Source organism: Anneissia japonica, unplaced genomic scaffold (genome assembly GCF_011630105.1).
Source record: "Anneissia japonica isolate Jap-2015-1 unplaced genomic scaffold, ASM1163010v1 scaffold288005_len623695_cov211, whole genome shotgun sequence".
In the NCBI taxonomy this organism is placed as follows: Eukaryota; Metazoa; Echinodermata; class Crinoidea; order Comatulida; family Comatulidae; genus Anneissia; species Anneissia japonica.
Genome location: NW_022701263.1, coordinates 458673 through 474093, shown reverse-complemented (window position 1 = coordinate 474093; position 15421 = coordinate 458673). Strand labels below are relative to the sequence as shown.

The 15421-nt window shown below is 32.9% G+C and overlaps 1 protein-coding gene across 5 annotated transcripts in view; it reads right to left on the bottom strand.

Moving 5' to 3' along the window:
- LOC117103510 (cAMP-regulated phosphoprotein 21-like) overlaps positions 1 to 15421 on the bottom strand; it is a 71640-nt gene that overhangs the window by 20069 nt on the left and 36150 nt on the right. For all 5 annotated transcript variants that reach the window (XM_033244068.1, XM_033244072.1, XM_033244070.1 and 2 more), the window contains exons 5-8: positions 14817 to 14964; positions 9383 to 9523; positions 7389 to 7587; positions 626 to 654 (exon numbers count right to left, since the gene is read on the bottom strand). In XM_033244068.1, coding sequence (XP_033099959.1) covers positions 626 to 654; positions 7389 to 7587; positions 9383 to 9523; positions 14817 to 14964 — 517 coding nt within the window. The remainder of the gene's footprint in view (positions 1 to 625; positions 655 to 7388; positions 7588 to 9382; positions 9524 to 14816; positions 14965 to 15421) is intronic.

Sequence of the window (15421 nt, the reverse complement as noted above, 5' to 3'; positions counted from 1 at the left end):
CCAGAGTGTGGCTGCAGCAAATGAAAATGATCTGTGTCCGAAGGTCTTAGTGTTGGTGCGAGGGACAGAAATTAAATTGAGATCAGATGAACGTAGGGAACGGCCAGGCACATATTTGGGAAGAAAAGAATTGATTTTGCTATCACTGAAGTTCGTGTGGCAAGTGGGTTAGAAAAATAAAACAAATCTAGATTTACCAAAGTAGTAATTCCAATGTCCATTTGAAAGCAACAATTAGCCATCACACAACCCAAACCACATGTACAAAAACCAAGTTTTGAAGATGGCTGCATACAATTTGCATAGGAATGCGTCCAGGTGGCTGTCACCATAGAGTTTTTGTAAACGATCAACATGAAACTGTACTAATGTTCTTCAAACCAACTTCTAATTCTAATTTAGCCGAAACAGGCGATTTATAAAGGTCACCTCTGTTGATTGGCAAGATTGCCAGTAACTTAGCTTCGAGGGTGCACATAAATTCATTCTGATTTAATGCTATAGATATAGACAATCATAGCAATATATAACAATAACAATAAGAACAAGTTAACATAAATTATAATTAGAACCATAATGAAAATAAAATACTAAAAACAATTTAGGCACATTTAGAAAGACATACCTTTGAATTGTTGGTACTTCCTGCGGTTCCTAAAAAATATATAAATGAAAAGGAAAAAGAGGAATTATATTTATGTAAACCTAGTACTAATTTAATAACAATAGAATGTGTTTATAGTAATATTTATAATACCGTAAATGCTTAAATAAGCGGCGCACCAAACCTGCTTTTTTTTCTAAGCGCTGCTCTCGAATAAGTGCTGCGGCGCTTAATCGAGAGTATATATTATTGCCCTGTGTGTAATGAAATACTTTGAGAAACAGGGTTTTAAATACAAGGTATAGTGTTAAAATGAATAAAATAACACAATGAAGACACAAGTATTTCTTTATAAATGCTTATTTATGATGACGTAGAACCTGATAGGACTACGGGAATATTTGAGATAGGTAACATGGAAACAGGGAAGAAATGCAACATGCCAAATAATTTTGCATAAGCGCCACTCTCGAATAAGCTTCCAAAGCCATATTCAAGCATTTACGGTACGTATTAGTTTGGTTTATAGAAATACATTGTAATTTGTGATTTTGAAATTCAAATTTACTAATACCCTATTCAGACTAGCATTGCATTCTGATCGGTTGTAGCAATTGCGACACCCAATAGCAATTCACAATCGTGTGTGAAAGCTCACCGATAGTAATCGATATTGCAATTGTTACCCAATGTGATTGAGTGCTACAATCTGTATTACTCCCGATTACCACGGAATCCGATTGCAACAAATCACAACGCACTGTTTGGCTGAGGTCAGTCAACACAGGCCTAGCCACTGGAGGCCTAGGCCCTAGAATGTAAGGTTGTCTGTGTTGGTCTGAATGCGTTCGTTGAATGCGATTGGGAGTAATCAGTTTTGGATTACCACTGGTTACATCGCAACCGATCGCAACGGAGTGTAGTCTGAATAGGGTATAAGAATTGTTGATGATACTCTAGAACTCTAGAATCCAAACTGCACTGGTAGTAATCCCTTCACTCTCTTTCTCTTTCTTTAAGATTCAAAATTCCTTGTCTGTAATAATTTGAACACAGGACACTGAGATGGGAAAGCTAGCATTTTAACCACTAAGCTAGAGCTCCACTTATATACAGTACTTAGCTTATATTTAATTTTCCACAGCAACTGAAATCAAAGCTTTATTCAATTTTCAGTATTATCCTCACTACTTTTTTCACTAATTTAGCATTCACTAGAAGTAGATTTTTCAGTATAATAAAGCCTGGTTTTCCATCGCTACACACTATGGCCGACTCCTTTGGAGATGCTGATTGGTCAGATGAATCAGGTAGCGTTTCCGATTGCATCGGGAACAGCTATGCAGTGCACAAATTGCAGTAAAAAAGCTGCAGCGACAGTGTAGCGTTTCAAGGAAAGCTGGCTTTACATGTTGTTTTATTTAATTGTTTATGTTTTCAAGAATATATATGAATTGAATTAAACTGATACTGGATCATATGTACCTTTAATGTACAACTAGAAACAAATGAAATCTTTGTATGAAAACCCCACCATCCCCCCCACCCACACAAAAAAAAACAGAATAAATAATGGACAGTGCATGTCATGAATGATAAAGAGAACACAATAATGGTATTATATAACGAGTTGCCAATCAAATGTTGCATGTAGTTCTAGCTTTCAGATAGAATTAATTTATACTATAACATATGTACCGGTACCTGTAATGTATGAACTAGATAAAAAATAAAATCACTGTATAAAATATTAAAAAAAACCACAGTTACTGTAAGTGACGGACAGTCCACGTCATGAAAGATAAAGAGAATACAATAATAATGTTATTATATAACCAGTTGCCAATCAAATGTTGCACGTGGTTGTAGCTTTCACCTGATATTCATGAATTTCCTTTCACATCCTATTGCCATTTGATCTATACTTCAGTAGTGTGCTGTCATTTCCACTACTGCAAATTCTGCAAGTAACTGTGAATTTCTGCACCATATTATATATAAAATCTGTTGTTTCATCAACTGCTTAATGATAGATGTTCGCGAGTTTGTAAAGAAGTATTATGATGAGCAGGAAGGACCTACCTAGACAGGTGGCTTGCTTTTTGTTTGCCGAATTTCCAATTTAAAAAACGACAATGATTGAACTCAGAGGGGGTAGAAACTGTGTTGATGCTCATTTAAAGTGGATTTAAAAATGTAACATTTAAGAGTAGGAAATAATTTGTCCTACCTACAAACAAATTCTACATTGCAACACCTGTTCCTGGTTTATACAACAAACTTATCAATCAGATTGATAGGAACATTTCCACCATTTTATTTTTGTGCATTTCATTGCATATCCAATAGCAACTAAATTATCAATTTGCATAAAAACTAGGTAAATGACTATAATTATATAAGGCCTCACACTTCAAAACTTTAGTGGGAATTGCTTAAGAAGGGGAAGCGGCTTATGTGAGACAATTGCTTTGGGGTAAGATTTGGTTATATAAAATTGACTAAAAAATTATCTGGGGAGATTTGCTAAAAAGAAGGGGGATTGCTTAAGTGAACTATATATTATGGAGGAGATGGCTACTATTTTCACATTAAAAATAACCATATCTGTGCCATTACAGCAGGTATCAAAATGACTTTGGTACCAAACACTATGTTTTTAATGTCAACCTGTCCAATGGTGACAATCTCATGGATCATCTTGAATTTCAAATATTAGAGTTGGAGATACTTAAATACTTAGGGGGAATTGCTTAAGAAAGGGAAGTGGCTTATGATTGCTTAGGGGTAATGTTTGGTTATATAAAATTGACTAAAAAATTACCTGGGGAGATTTGCTTAAGAAGGGGGATAGCTTAAATGAACTATGTATTATGGAGGAGATGGCTGCTATTTTCACATTAAAAATAACCATAAATGTCCCATTAGAGCAGATATCGACATAACTTTGATACCAAACACTATGTTTTTAATGTCAACCTGTCCAATGGACATGTCTCATGGATCATTTTGAATTTCAAATATTAGGAGTTGGAGATACTTAAAGTTTAAGAGATGCTTTATAAGAATTGTTTACTGGGAAGGTTTGTTTAGGGAGGGAAGCTGCTTAAAAAGAAGAGCAGTTTAGGGTAGAAATGTAGTTAAGTTGCACAAGAAGAAGTTGGCTAGGGAAGGCAGTTACTTAGAGAGGGGAATTACTTAAAAGAAAATTGATTGTGTTGGAGCAAGGAGTTATACCTCCTTGCTTGGTTGGAGAGATGCTAAGGAGTAAGAATTACTTACAGAGAGAGAAGCTGTAAGGGAAGTACCTTACTCGCGCCCCGTTTGAATAAGCGCCCCTCTCGAATAACCGCTCTTCCTAACGTGAAAATTTCCTTAAGTGCCCCGTTTAAATAAGTGCCCCGGTCAATAATATCATAAGATTTTCTTTTTAGCAAGTCAATAATCCAATCAACCCTGGACTCTTTTTAGGTCAATATCAAAATGAGGATATTTCTCTTGGACAGATGAGAGCTCTGATCCCTGGACAGACAGTATATTTCCAACTTTACACTTTTTACATATTTGTCTATCCTCTTTTTCTTTTTCCGACCTTTAACACATTCTCATCTGAGTTTTCAAGAAAAATTCAATGATCCTGCCATCCTGCTAATCTCAATCGGCTGATGGCCAACAAGCTAACCACTACCCACCACCATTAATTGCATCTGCTATTTTGCTGTTACGCAAATATTCACGCATTATTGTAATGAGCCATGTTCTCTGGAGGATTATTTTTTCCGCATAACCACCATTCGTACAGTAATGTCCTTTTCATTCAAAAAGTGCCTCTTGAATTTAATAATTTTCCATGAGAACCCCTCGATTTTCATCTAATTCTATAAGCGCCCCCTCAATTTCCAATCTGTTTTCATAAGCGCCCCATTTAAATAAGCACCCCGTTTGAATAGACGCCCCTCAGAAAGTGCAAAAAATATTTGAAGCGCCCGGGCGCTTATTCGCGTGAGTACGGTAAACATCACAATAATTGAACTCACGATTCTGACACTCAAAAGTTGTGCACATATCCTATTGCCAATCAATAACTATCAATCAACAACTCACATTGAATATCCTGTTTCTATGTATTGTTTGCAACAACAAACATAATAAAACATGCCTCTGGTGTAGATTGGCTAAATATTCAAATTTAAATTTGGCTTGGATAATATTTCTTAGAAATGCTCAGCTTTTCAGCTGTTTTTCTAAATGATATATGCCTTTGATGGAACAGAGTTGAACATTTCAAGGTTGGATATTAATATATTCATCTACATACTTTTCCTCCAAATCCTTCTAAGCCATTGAATTGTTGCTAATAAACTTAAACCATACAATTAGATATTTGAATAAGTTACTTTGTATATTTAATTTATTAGCTTTCAACATGATAATTAGACTTTTAGATGCATACATAATACTAAATCCTATACTCTTTGCATATACACTGTACATAAGGTATTGGCTAGTGGAATAATGCTGTCTTTTAATCAGTTCTGCATATTGGCTGGCTCCATGCCAGAGTGTTTTAAGCATTGAATAAATTGTTATAGATACAATTAGGCCCTTATATTGGTTGGTAATATATTTGAAAGATATAAACCAGTAACAGTCCTTTCCATTTGTGATTTATTCTAAATTTATTTAATTCCTTTTTAAATGGGCAATTCAATAATTAAATCTAATATGTGGGGGTTTTCCAGAATTCATCACAGACAGTACAGTATCTTTAACACTGTTTTTTTTTTTTTTTTTTTTTTTGGTTGCATGACATCAGCATTTTTTTTTTTGGTTGCATGAGCTCAACTTCAATCTAATTTACATTCAGCAAATATCCAGGTCTGAACGTTAAGGATGGGAATCGGCATAATTCACAGATTTTGCTCGTTAATTTATCTATTGGGCAATAAATATGATAATTCAAGTCTTCTGATAGATTCAAATGCAGTTATCAATGATCTATGCATAAACAAACCAAAGGATTTTACAGTAACTTATTATATTCCACATAAAGAAATTATTAATATTTTAAGATCCACTAAACACTTAGACCAGATATACCTTGTTTAGGGAAAACTATATTTGAAAGATTGTAGAAGTTTTGGGAACAAAATAAAAACAAAATTTTGTCCACTCATTTAGCAAAATGGTTATGAAAAAGCATCTAAATGGAGAAGAAAATACAAATAAAATATAATTGGCGGATAAAAAAATGTGAAAATTCAGAGTAAAAAAGTGAAAAATAGAGGGCGTCTGATGCTTTTGCTTTTTCATTGTCATTATAACAGAATGTGATGTTGGAACAGTTCAACAATCATATTGATAAATTCTTTATATTTATGCTATGGACATGGTAAAAATAAAATAAAACAATCTTTTTATGCCGATGGTTGTTCTAACAGGCAAAAAATATAATTTTATTTTTATTCTCATTTTAAAGCAGGTACAGTACAAAGAAATAAATATTATAATTTTTGGAAAGATTATGCAACTCATGTTGAATAAATAACTGTTTCAATAATGCATGATTGATTCTATATTCAATGAAAAAAAGGGACTTCATAACCAAAAGTCCCTTGTAATATTTATAAATGCTCCTTAACATTATTCAATATAAAAATCAGAAAAATAGGTACAGTTGTAACACAACTACGACTTTTTCAAGTCACATGCAAATGATACTCTTAAAGCCAGGAACACACTGCACTTTGTGAGCGTGTGAAGATGCCATGCTGTCTGCTAATTGTGGGGGCAGTCTGAGCAGACCATCATTGAAAGCAATCCGTTGCGTGCACGTCGTAGCATTGCATTTTCTATGGACAGTGTGGGCTGGCGTAAGAAGTTAGATGAATTCAATTTGACTTGGTTATAATTGAAGTACGTCCTTTTCTAGTAATAATATAGTTGAGTGAAATAGTGTGTGCATGACTGCTATTCGTAAAATACGACTGAAGGAACAATTAGAGTGGTGAAAGTATCTGAAGACAAACATTATTTCACTGGTAGATATATAACCCCATGGACAAAAATTTAATTAATTAAGTAAATCCTCTGAAAAATTTATAATGTCAATTTATATAGTCGGTGTGTGTATAAACAAATAGGTAATATGTAATCAAAATCTGACGTTAAATGTTTATTTCAAAATATATGTAATCAAAATCTATCACACTACTTGTCAACAAATTGTTTGTGTTGCAACAGATTTAATGCAGTAGATAAGTATTCTACATACACTATCAAAAGGCAGTAAAAAGCATACCTTTTGAGTTACATATAATAATATAATATAAATATTTTTATATCTATTAAGTATTATACAAATAAAAAATATAGAATATAGGATTATATTTAGGTTTTTAATATATTTATTAATGACTTGTTTTATTGTTTTTGTTGTTATTGTGAATGTTAGCATTTATTTCACTTTAAACATTATTGTTATTATTAATGATCCCGTAAAATCCAAGTAGAGTGGTTAAGTGGTAGAGGCAAGGGAAACCACAACCTATAGCCTCAAAATTTGAGTCTCTCCATGCTCATTAAGTCTTCTTGCTTTAAAAAAACATACCTTAAAATTGGTCCAATGAAATCAATAGAACTGAGAACATCTCTCAAGATGAATAGAAGTATAGAATAAGTGAACTTTTGGGTCAGTTTTCTAGCACACACATTTTGTCAATGCCCCCTATTATTGATATTATCAATACATTTTTAGAGGAGTGGAAAAAGGTTGTTGCCTCACCTTATCTCCACTAAAGAGCTTGTGCCGTAGTTCTTCATAATTTTCTTTTCTTTCTTCAAATGATTTATTCTGTTTGTTCAAATCTTTGTCGAATGGTCGTCCCATACTTGAGTAGTCTGCAGTTTGTTCACCACTTCGTTTAAGAATTGTTGTTGGCACGGGGTCATCCTTGATATAATCCTGAAACTTCTGGTCAGGTCTGGAAAAATAATATAGCCTTTAAATATAACATAGTGCTTTTATATTCATGATTTATTTGTCATATTGTTGTAATAATATTGTTTTAATATATATATATAGCAATATGAAACAGTATGAGTAAGGTATATTTTATTGAATCACTTATCATTTAATAGAACAAAATGTCAACAAATCCTTATAATTTGTTTTGAAAATTATAAATTTCAAAATTTGATGTCAATTTAATAAAAATTACAAGAAATATTGAGGATTTTCTGACTTTTTAAAAGAGATTACAAATTTGATATCCAATTAAAACCTTTTAATAGGAATATTCTTTTTAAGCAGTTGGAAGTATTAAGAAATCTTAAAAATATTTAGTTGTAAGATCTCACTCAATCAACGGTCTACTCCAAGTTTACCGAGTCAATCTTTTTGAGATATATGGAGTCGTATAAGCTTCGGGATTGAGATGAATTGCGCCATACGCTGGCACAAAACACAGACAGCGTAAGGCCATGTTAATGCTTAAGCCTAATCTTGATAAATTTAATAGTAAGCATAGACTTCAACTTGAATTAATGTAGCAACAAAGTTTACACATCCAACAGATTCTAGCTTACAAGTTACATGTAGTATTTTTCTACAGCTTAAACCTATCACAATTGCTTCCTACTATTTTGTCATCAAAAACTGACACAATTTTATAGGTAGAAGGTATCCCCAGATGTAGGTTTCTGAAACTCTTTTCAAGCTTCCCAGGGCGTAGTTGCAGACATCGGTAAACTAAATTAAAAATTCAATTAAAAAACTGAATTACTCATATATTTCTTTGTAAGTCTGCTGTTTCTGTTAAATATTTGTAATGGATTTTAGTAACGGCATGACAACATGATAATATGTCATACATGTTCTTAATAAACCAAAAAATAACCTAGAATTTTCACTTCAATAAATGACAAATTACCCAGAAATTTCACTTCACCAACTTGGGACCTCTGCTTTTACGAAGTAGATGCATTGAAAGCAAATAAAAGAAGCACTAGACATGATTCATACCATACGTATCGAAAACCACAAACGATTGATAGATGAATTTTACAGAAGTGAATTAGCCAGATTTTCATAAATTTTGTAGAATGAAAGAGATAAAAAAAAATAAAAAAATTGGTGAGGCAGAGAAACTAGTTATTATTTGGCCTAATGTTTTTAAATATTTTTTTTAAGGTTTCTCCTTTTAATGCATTTGTAAATCGTAGCGACCTACTTTTAATTTCCATGTCATGGATGAATAAAGTTTTACCTTTCCTTATCTTATGCCTGTATACCTTGCTCCAATTAATTATATAATATCTAACTTCTCTTAAGTAATGATCATTTTTTCTTAGTTTTCGAAGTTGGCCCTACTTATCAGATTTGCTAAAAGGGTCACTCAAATATTCTTTAAAATGTTAAATAAAATAATTACATAATAGTATCTTATAAATAAGTAAGTTATATAAAAACTAGTTGTCTTTTTGTCATATTATTATTCAGGGAGAACTATGGTATTCCTTATGGTATTATTACTGATCACCTTCAAATCTGTATTGTTATACAGTGTCTGCACTGTATTGTGTTATGAATGGATGGATCACTAGTTATACAAGACAGCGATTAATTAGCTTCTGGCAATCCTTGGCCTTTTATCAATAACATCAAATGAATACCACCTTTAACGAACATACCACCGATCATTACTGAACCTCAGCTGACAATGAAGTATAATAACCCAAAAAAAAAATATATTACCTAATTTTTTTTTTTATACTAACCTTCTCATATGCTGTGTTTTGTTGAGAATAACATAGCTCTTTGTGTCATCAACATTGTGCTCTAGGCCAAACAAAACTGCAACTCGATGTAGAAGCATCCGTTGGTATGAGTTCATTGGGGGAAATTTTTTTTCCTCTTCTCTGTAAGAGAATAACAAATAAACATATTGATTGTAGAAATGGTGTAGTTAATTAAATGCAATAAAGAAAATAGTAGTTCAGTATTATAACTGACGAAAGGATAATGAGAGTACAAATAATATATAGAGTGCAATACTGTATGCATAGTTCAACAAATATAAGAGTGTAACACTGTATTATATGTACAGTCCAATAGAGTGTAATTCACTTATGTACAGTGTGTAACACTGTATCTACAAATTAACATGGTACAATATTTATAGTGTAACGCTCTATATACAGTGCAACACTATGCACAGTGTAACACTGTATGTACAGTAAAACACATTTTTCAGTGTAACCTATTATTCCCTAACCTATTACATGACAAACCTCAAAGCAGTTTTCTTATAAATTTAATTAAATTTATATATTTCAAATTAAAAAAAGGTAATCATTGGCATTTACAAACACTAGTTTGGGGCAAATAAAGCGAAACAATTTACAACAAATCAAATGAATCAGGCTACACCATGGGGTATAGTTCAAAAGGTAAAATAACTAACAACAATGCTGTAGGAAACAAAAGCTAGATGACTCCCTCAAGGCATTTGCTTCAGGCCTTTTCACATTGTTGGATAAAAAAATACGACATAGCGATGAAAACAATTCAGTAACCAGACTGATAAATGATTTATATTTACTCGATTTAAAAAAAATAATAACAATTTCTAATCAGGAGATTTCATGTTTGTAATAAAACAAATTTTAAAATCTCAATTTTTGCAGTGGTAAGTTTGGTAACATGCCAAAAATAAATACATATATTCTTATTTGAAATCATCACCATTGACAGCTTGCGTAACAAACTATCAAAAAAGTCTTGCCTGAAACAGAATAAAAATTACTTTCTCCAGAATGACATTTGATATTTAAAAGAGCTTGCATTAAATTACAGCTGATTATCAATGATTAGAGAATCGAGGCCAATTGATTTCAAATCTAAATCGAAAACTGTTAATAACATTTCATTAAGTCTCTTTTCTCATTCAGATAATTCTACACTTCTGTTTAAATGTCAAGGTTAACAAACATTAAATAACAATGATGCAAAAACATAAACAAAATCCAGAAAAGGTCAGTAATAACGATATTAAGAAAACATTTAAGATGTAAATGAACGTAAAGATGACCCACAAATTGACACCTGAAAGATGGTGTTTTCATGTTTAATTTATAAGAGAAGACTTTCTTTATACCTCTTTTCCTGAACTTATTTTATTATACCTTGTTCCGCGAACTTTACCTACAGTATTACCATAAGAGGGCAGAAAAAAATTTTTTTTATTTAGCACATGGTTTTGCCAAAAAACATCCAGACGGAGGAGAAAATAAAATTAAATTTTATTGGTGAATGTAAACAGTGTAGTAATGAGATGATGCTTTAAATTTATATAATTAAGAAGAAATATACATATACCTTATTTTTGGAGATTTCAAGGCAGCGGGCGGGTGTAATAAAAATAAAGAATTTGCTAATTGGCCAAAAATAAAATTTCATTTTTATTCGAAATCATCATCGTTGGCGGGTTCACTAAACAAGGTATAAAAAAAGTCTCGCACAAGTTCAAAAAACATTTTTGCCCAAGCACAGCGACAAATGGAAATTAGGGTTGGTTGGTTGACAATTTTATTTTTTATTCGCCTAGGCCTAAGTCCAACGTTCAGTGACAATTATCACTGTCCACATACTTCAAAATTCTGTTTTCTTATTTTTCTACTGCTTTATTGCATTAGTTAAGTTAGCACACTTTGCTTAGGTTTGGTTCTATGCAAGCTTTACTTGGGGGGAAGTTTTTGACTTATTGTGGAGAGTTGCTTACAGTCGCCTTAACTGAAAAGAAAGGCGCTATACAAGTAACAAGTAACATGCATTTTGTTTAATAATATCGTAACCTCAGGACTACTACAAAATCCAGGTAGATATCAAATTTATTGCAAAAGCGGGCTTTTTAAACAATAATACAAGTATTTTTTAATTAAAAAATATACACTTTACTTCATACAGAAAAAACACCTGTCATTATAATACAGAATGGACAACTAAATTTTGTTATGAGGCTTAGGAACTGGATTTGCTATCTTAGTTGAGAAAAAAAATCTCAGAGGATTTAAACTGGTACTGGAAGGCGAGCACCTCAACTACTAAGTTACAACTCAACTACTAAGTTACAGATCCACGATGCTTAAAGTGTAATTGAATCATAGAATTGTAGATAATGATGAAATATTTACACACAGCAAAATGCATTTCTGCTACATAGCAAGCATACTGTACGTGCAAGAACTAGTTTTTGCATATTTCTATGTAGGTTACCACACTGAGGAATGATAAGTCAGAAGCCAGCATGAGATTCTATCATAAAAGGTTGGTGGACAAAATCAAACAGTTACACTCGTTCTCGGTGAATCTCGGATCAAAGGAAGACAAACTTTGAGTAATTCAGATGAACACACCCACCCATGTGATCAGTGGTTTTTAGGCCTAATTCCCAAGTGCCTGACAAGGTTTTATCTTACTCAGTCAGTTTTCTGCCTTTCGCAGAATTTATAACGACTTTAATAGGATATTTATTCATACGCAATTTGTTCTGGCTTCGGCCGTGTTGCAATCAGAGATAATTTAAATCTATGAACAGAATCGTAGACTTGTGTATTATCGCAGCATATTAACTGATCATTACAATAACACGCAAAGCAAAGAATGAGGGTAAATATTTCTCATTGCCAGTTTGAAATCTAGGGAATTCCCCCGAAATCATCACTACTGATCTCATTATACCAAGATATAATGACAAAATTATTAATGAGAACGCACTCAAACACATTTAGTTAAATTGAGTGTAAATATTTCTCATTGCTGGTTGGATAACTACAGGAGGGCCTTTCCCAGGATTATCAGAAACTGATTGTATTAATTTTAACAAGGCAACAAATCAATAATTATACTCAGAACGTGCAAGAGAAAGAAACAGGCAAGTATTTCTAATGGGAAATCCAGTGTTCTTCCCCACTTTTAATCCCACCATAGTTTTCCATACTTATGATATGATGATGAAGTTAATACTAATAATAACATTAATAATAATAATAATAATAAAAATAATAATAATAATAATAATAATAAATAATAATAAAAAATAATAACAATAATAATAATAATAATAATAATAACAATAATAATAATAAGAAACAATAATATTAGCCATGGTTACACAGCCGTTTGCTATCATATAAGTAACACCAAATGATCTCCAGTCGAGCATCTACACGATAAAAAAAATTATCGGTTGTACCAGGAAGTCACATGATTAGAACCGTCCTGAAAAAAACGTGCACATTACTGCTGTTTTGAAACCCTTTGTCAAAAAAGTTTAAAAATATATGTAATTGATAAAAACATAATTTTCCAAATAACAATAACTGTATTCCCGCTGTTTATCAGCAGCGACTTCCAGCGATGACTCACACAGGTCAAACAACAGCTAATTTGCATAAGATCATGCCGATGATCTCTGTTAACACCGCTGCGATGTGGAGGTAACTCTGTAGATCATCGCAGTTACTGATCCATTACGCGTAGTTACTAACACCGTTTATACGGCCACTTAACACCTATATCAACGGACAAACGTGATCATCACTGTGAAGTTGTGCAAATAAAGCTAATAATAATAATGACAATAATAATGTTAAAAATAATATTATTAGTAATAAAATAATAACAATAACAGTAACAATAATTATAAGTATAGACCATTTTCACGAAATTTGAAATGAAAATTTCCGATAACCTGGCAACTACTACTGGGGGACTTTCAGAGGCCTAGCATTTCGCTTGACGTAGTTACCATCATGGATTAAATCAATGATGAAACTAATTTACTAATGAGCACAAACATTTTAAAAACAGAAAAACATGAAATATTAATAATACAAACAAGTCCGAGTCTTACAAAGCTATTTCAATGTTTAGATATACAGTAATTACAATAATTAACAAGATCATATCTGTTGTCTACTGCTGCTGTAGTACAGGTCTGGCGGCTATCCGCTGCGCGGTGCCCCACTTGTAACTAGCCAGCTGCTCAGGCTAGGCCGCTGGAAGTCCCCTAGTGAGTTTCGAGACGTTGGCAGCGCTGTTTCAAAATAAATCCGATAAAATGATCTATAATAAGGTACATAATGTGGATGCCTCCATGCACTTCACGTTATTATTCCAGTTACAGGATCAACACACCAATGGAACGCACACCTAGAGAGGTTGCATTTTGTGCATAATATTCTGTAATAAACAAAGTACAAACAAGTACATAACAGTGTAATGTACCTTTCCCCCGTCCCTAGTACATAACAGTGTAATGTACCTTTTCCCCGTCCTATTGTTGGATACGCGAACATGTGCGTTTGTGGGACAACACGTGTTTGTGGGACATGCGCGTATTCCTGCCACACTGTTCTGATTGGTCAGTTGTTAAGTTTGATTGACATTCCAGAACGGTCAATTGTTTTCCATCGCAGAAACTGTTGTGCACGATGCAACCTTCCTAGAGAATGTTTCTAGCATGAACATGGAATTTAGTATAGTATTATTTCAGTACTTTGAAATCAGCATACCGTCCAAAAACATGCTACCTCTTGTGTCCTTTGGCAAGGCACATTACCTACGGTTGTCTCTCTCCATCCTAGGAGTACAAGTGGGTACCTGGTAGGTCCAAATAGAAAATGTGCTAATTACAGCTGCGATATTACAAAATTCTCCAAAGGGAAGTGAGTACGTGTTCCATATGTGCTTGATCCAATTACTGGGATAATAATATGAATCGTTTAGAGGCCTTGCTGGTATTGAGTGTAAGTATAAAAATTATTATTATATTACTATTATTATTATTATTATCATTATTACTAAAACCTGCCTTAAGGAGAAATTTGACAATGGAGAAATTAGAGAACAATTGAAAAAAATGATGTTGAGGGGAAAATAACACAAAAGATATTCCCTGTATGTCCACTTTAGTGAAATTATTATTACTATTATTATTATTATTATTATTATTATTATTATTATTATTATTATTATGTTACTAAAACCTACCTTAAAATGAACTCTGCCAATGGAGAAATTAGAGAACAATTAAAAAAATGACGTTAAGGGGGAAACAACACAAAAGATATTCCGCCTAAGTATAAGTTAGTGCTAGTTATTATTATTATTATTATTATAAAATATTATCAATCATATACAAATATTTACCCTGAATCTAAGAATTCCAAAACATCATGCTCAAAATCAAGAAGGTGTTTACGGTCCTTTTGGGTCTGCAAAGCCTTGATGATAAACTGTAAGACGTCTGTACCTGTGGAGTCTATTGGCCGGTGACTCTGGTCATCCATGCTGGAATCTATTTGAATAAGAATCAAAGATGACACTTCAAGTTATGGTATTATTTAAAATAATACAGCTGTGGAAGATAGTGAGGATGACAAGAAACCTTACATGCAATGCATTTAAAAAAGTCATCATCATTATGGGTTTCCCCATTGTGGGATAAGTTTTAGTGAATTGAATTGAATTGATAAGGGGGCGGTCTGATGATGGACGTGAAGGTGTAGTGGAGGCATTGTTGATTAAGTGCGGGGGTGCTAAGTCGCAAAATAAGGTGATATGAGGTGATTTTTAACTACTTCAACACGATTTTTTCCCTTTCAGACATTTTCAATGGGAGGAAGACTGGGTGGCTGCAAGCTTTTTTTTGGGGGGGGGGGGAGGGGGCGTGCGCTCCACCTATATATACACACACTACCGTTGTTTCAAGGATTTAGAAAAACTGTAATTATCTCAAAACAAACAGCTCCATG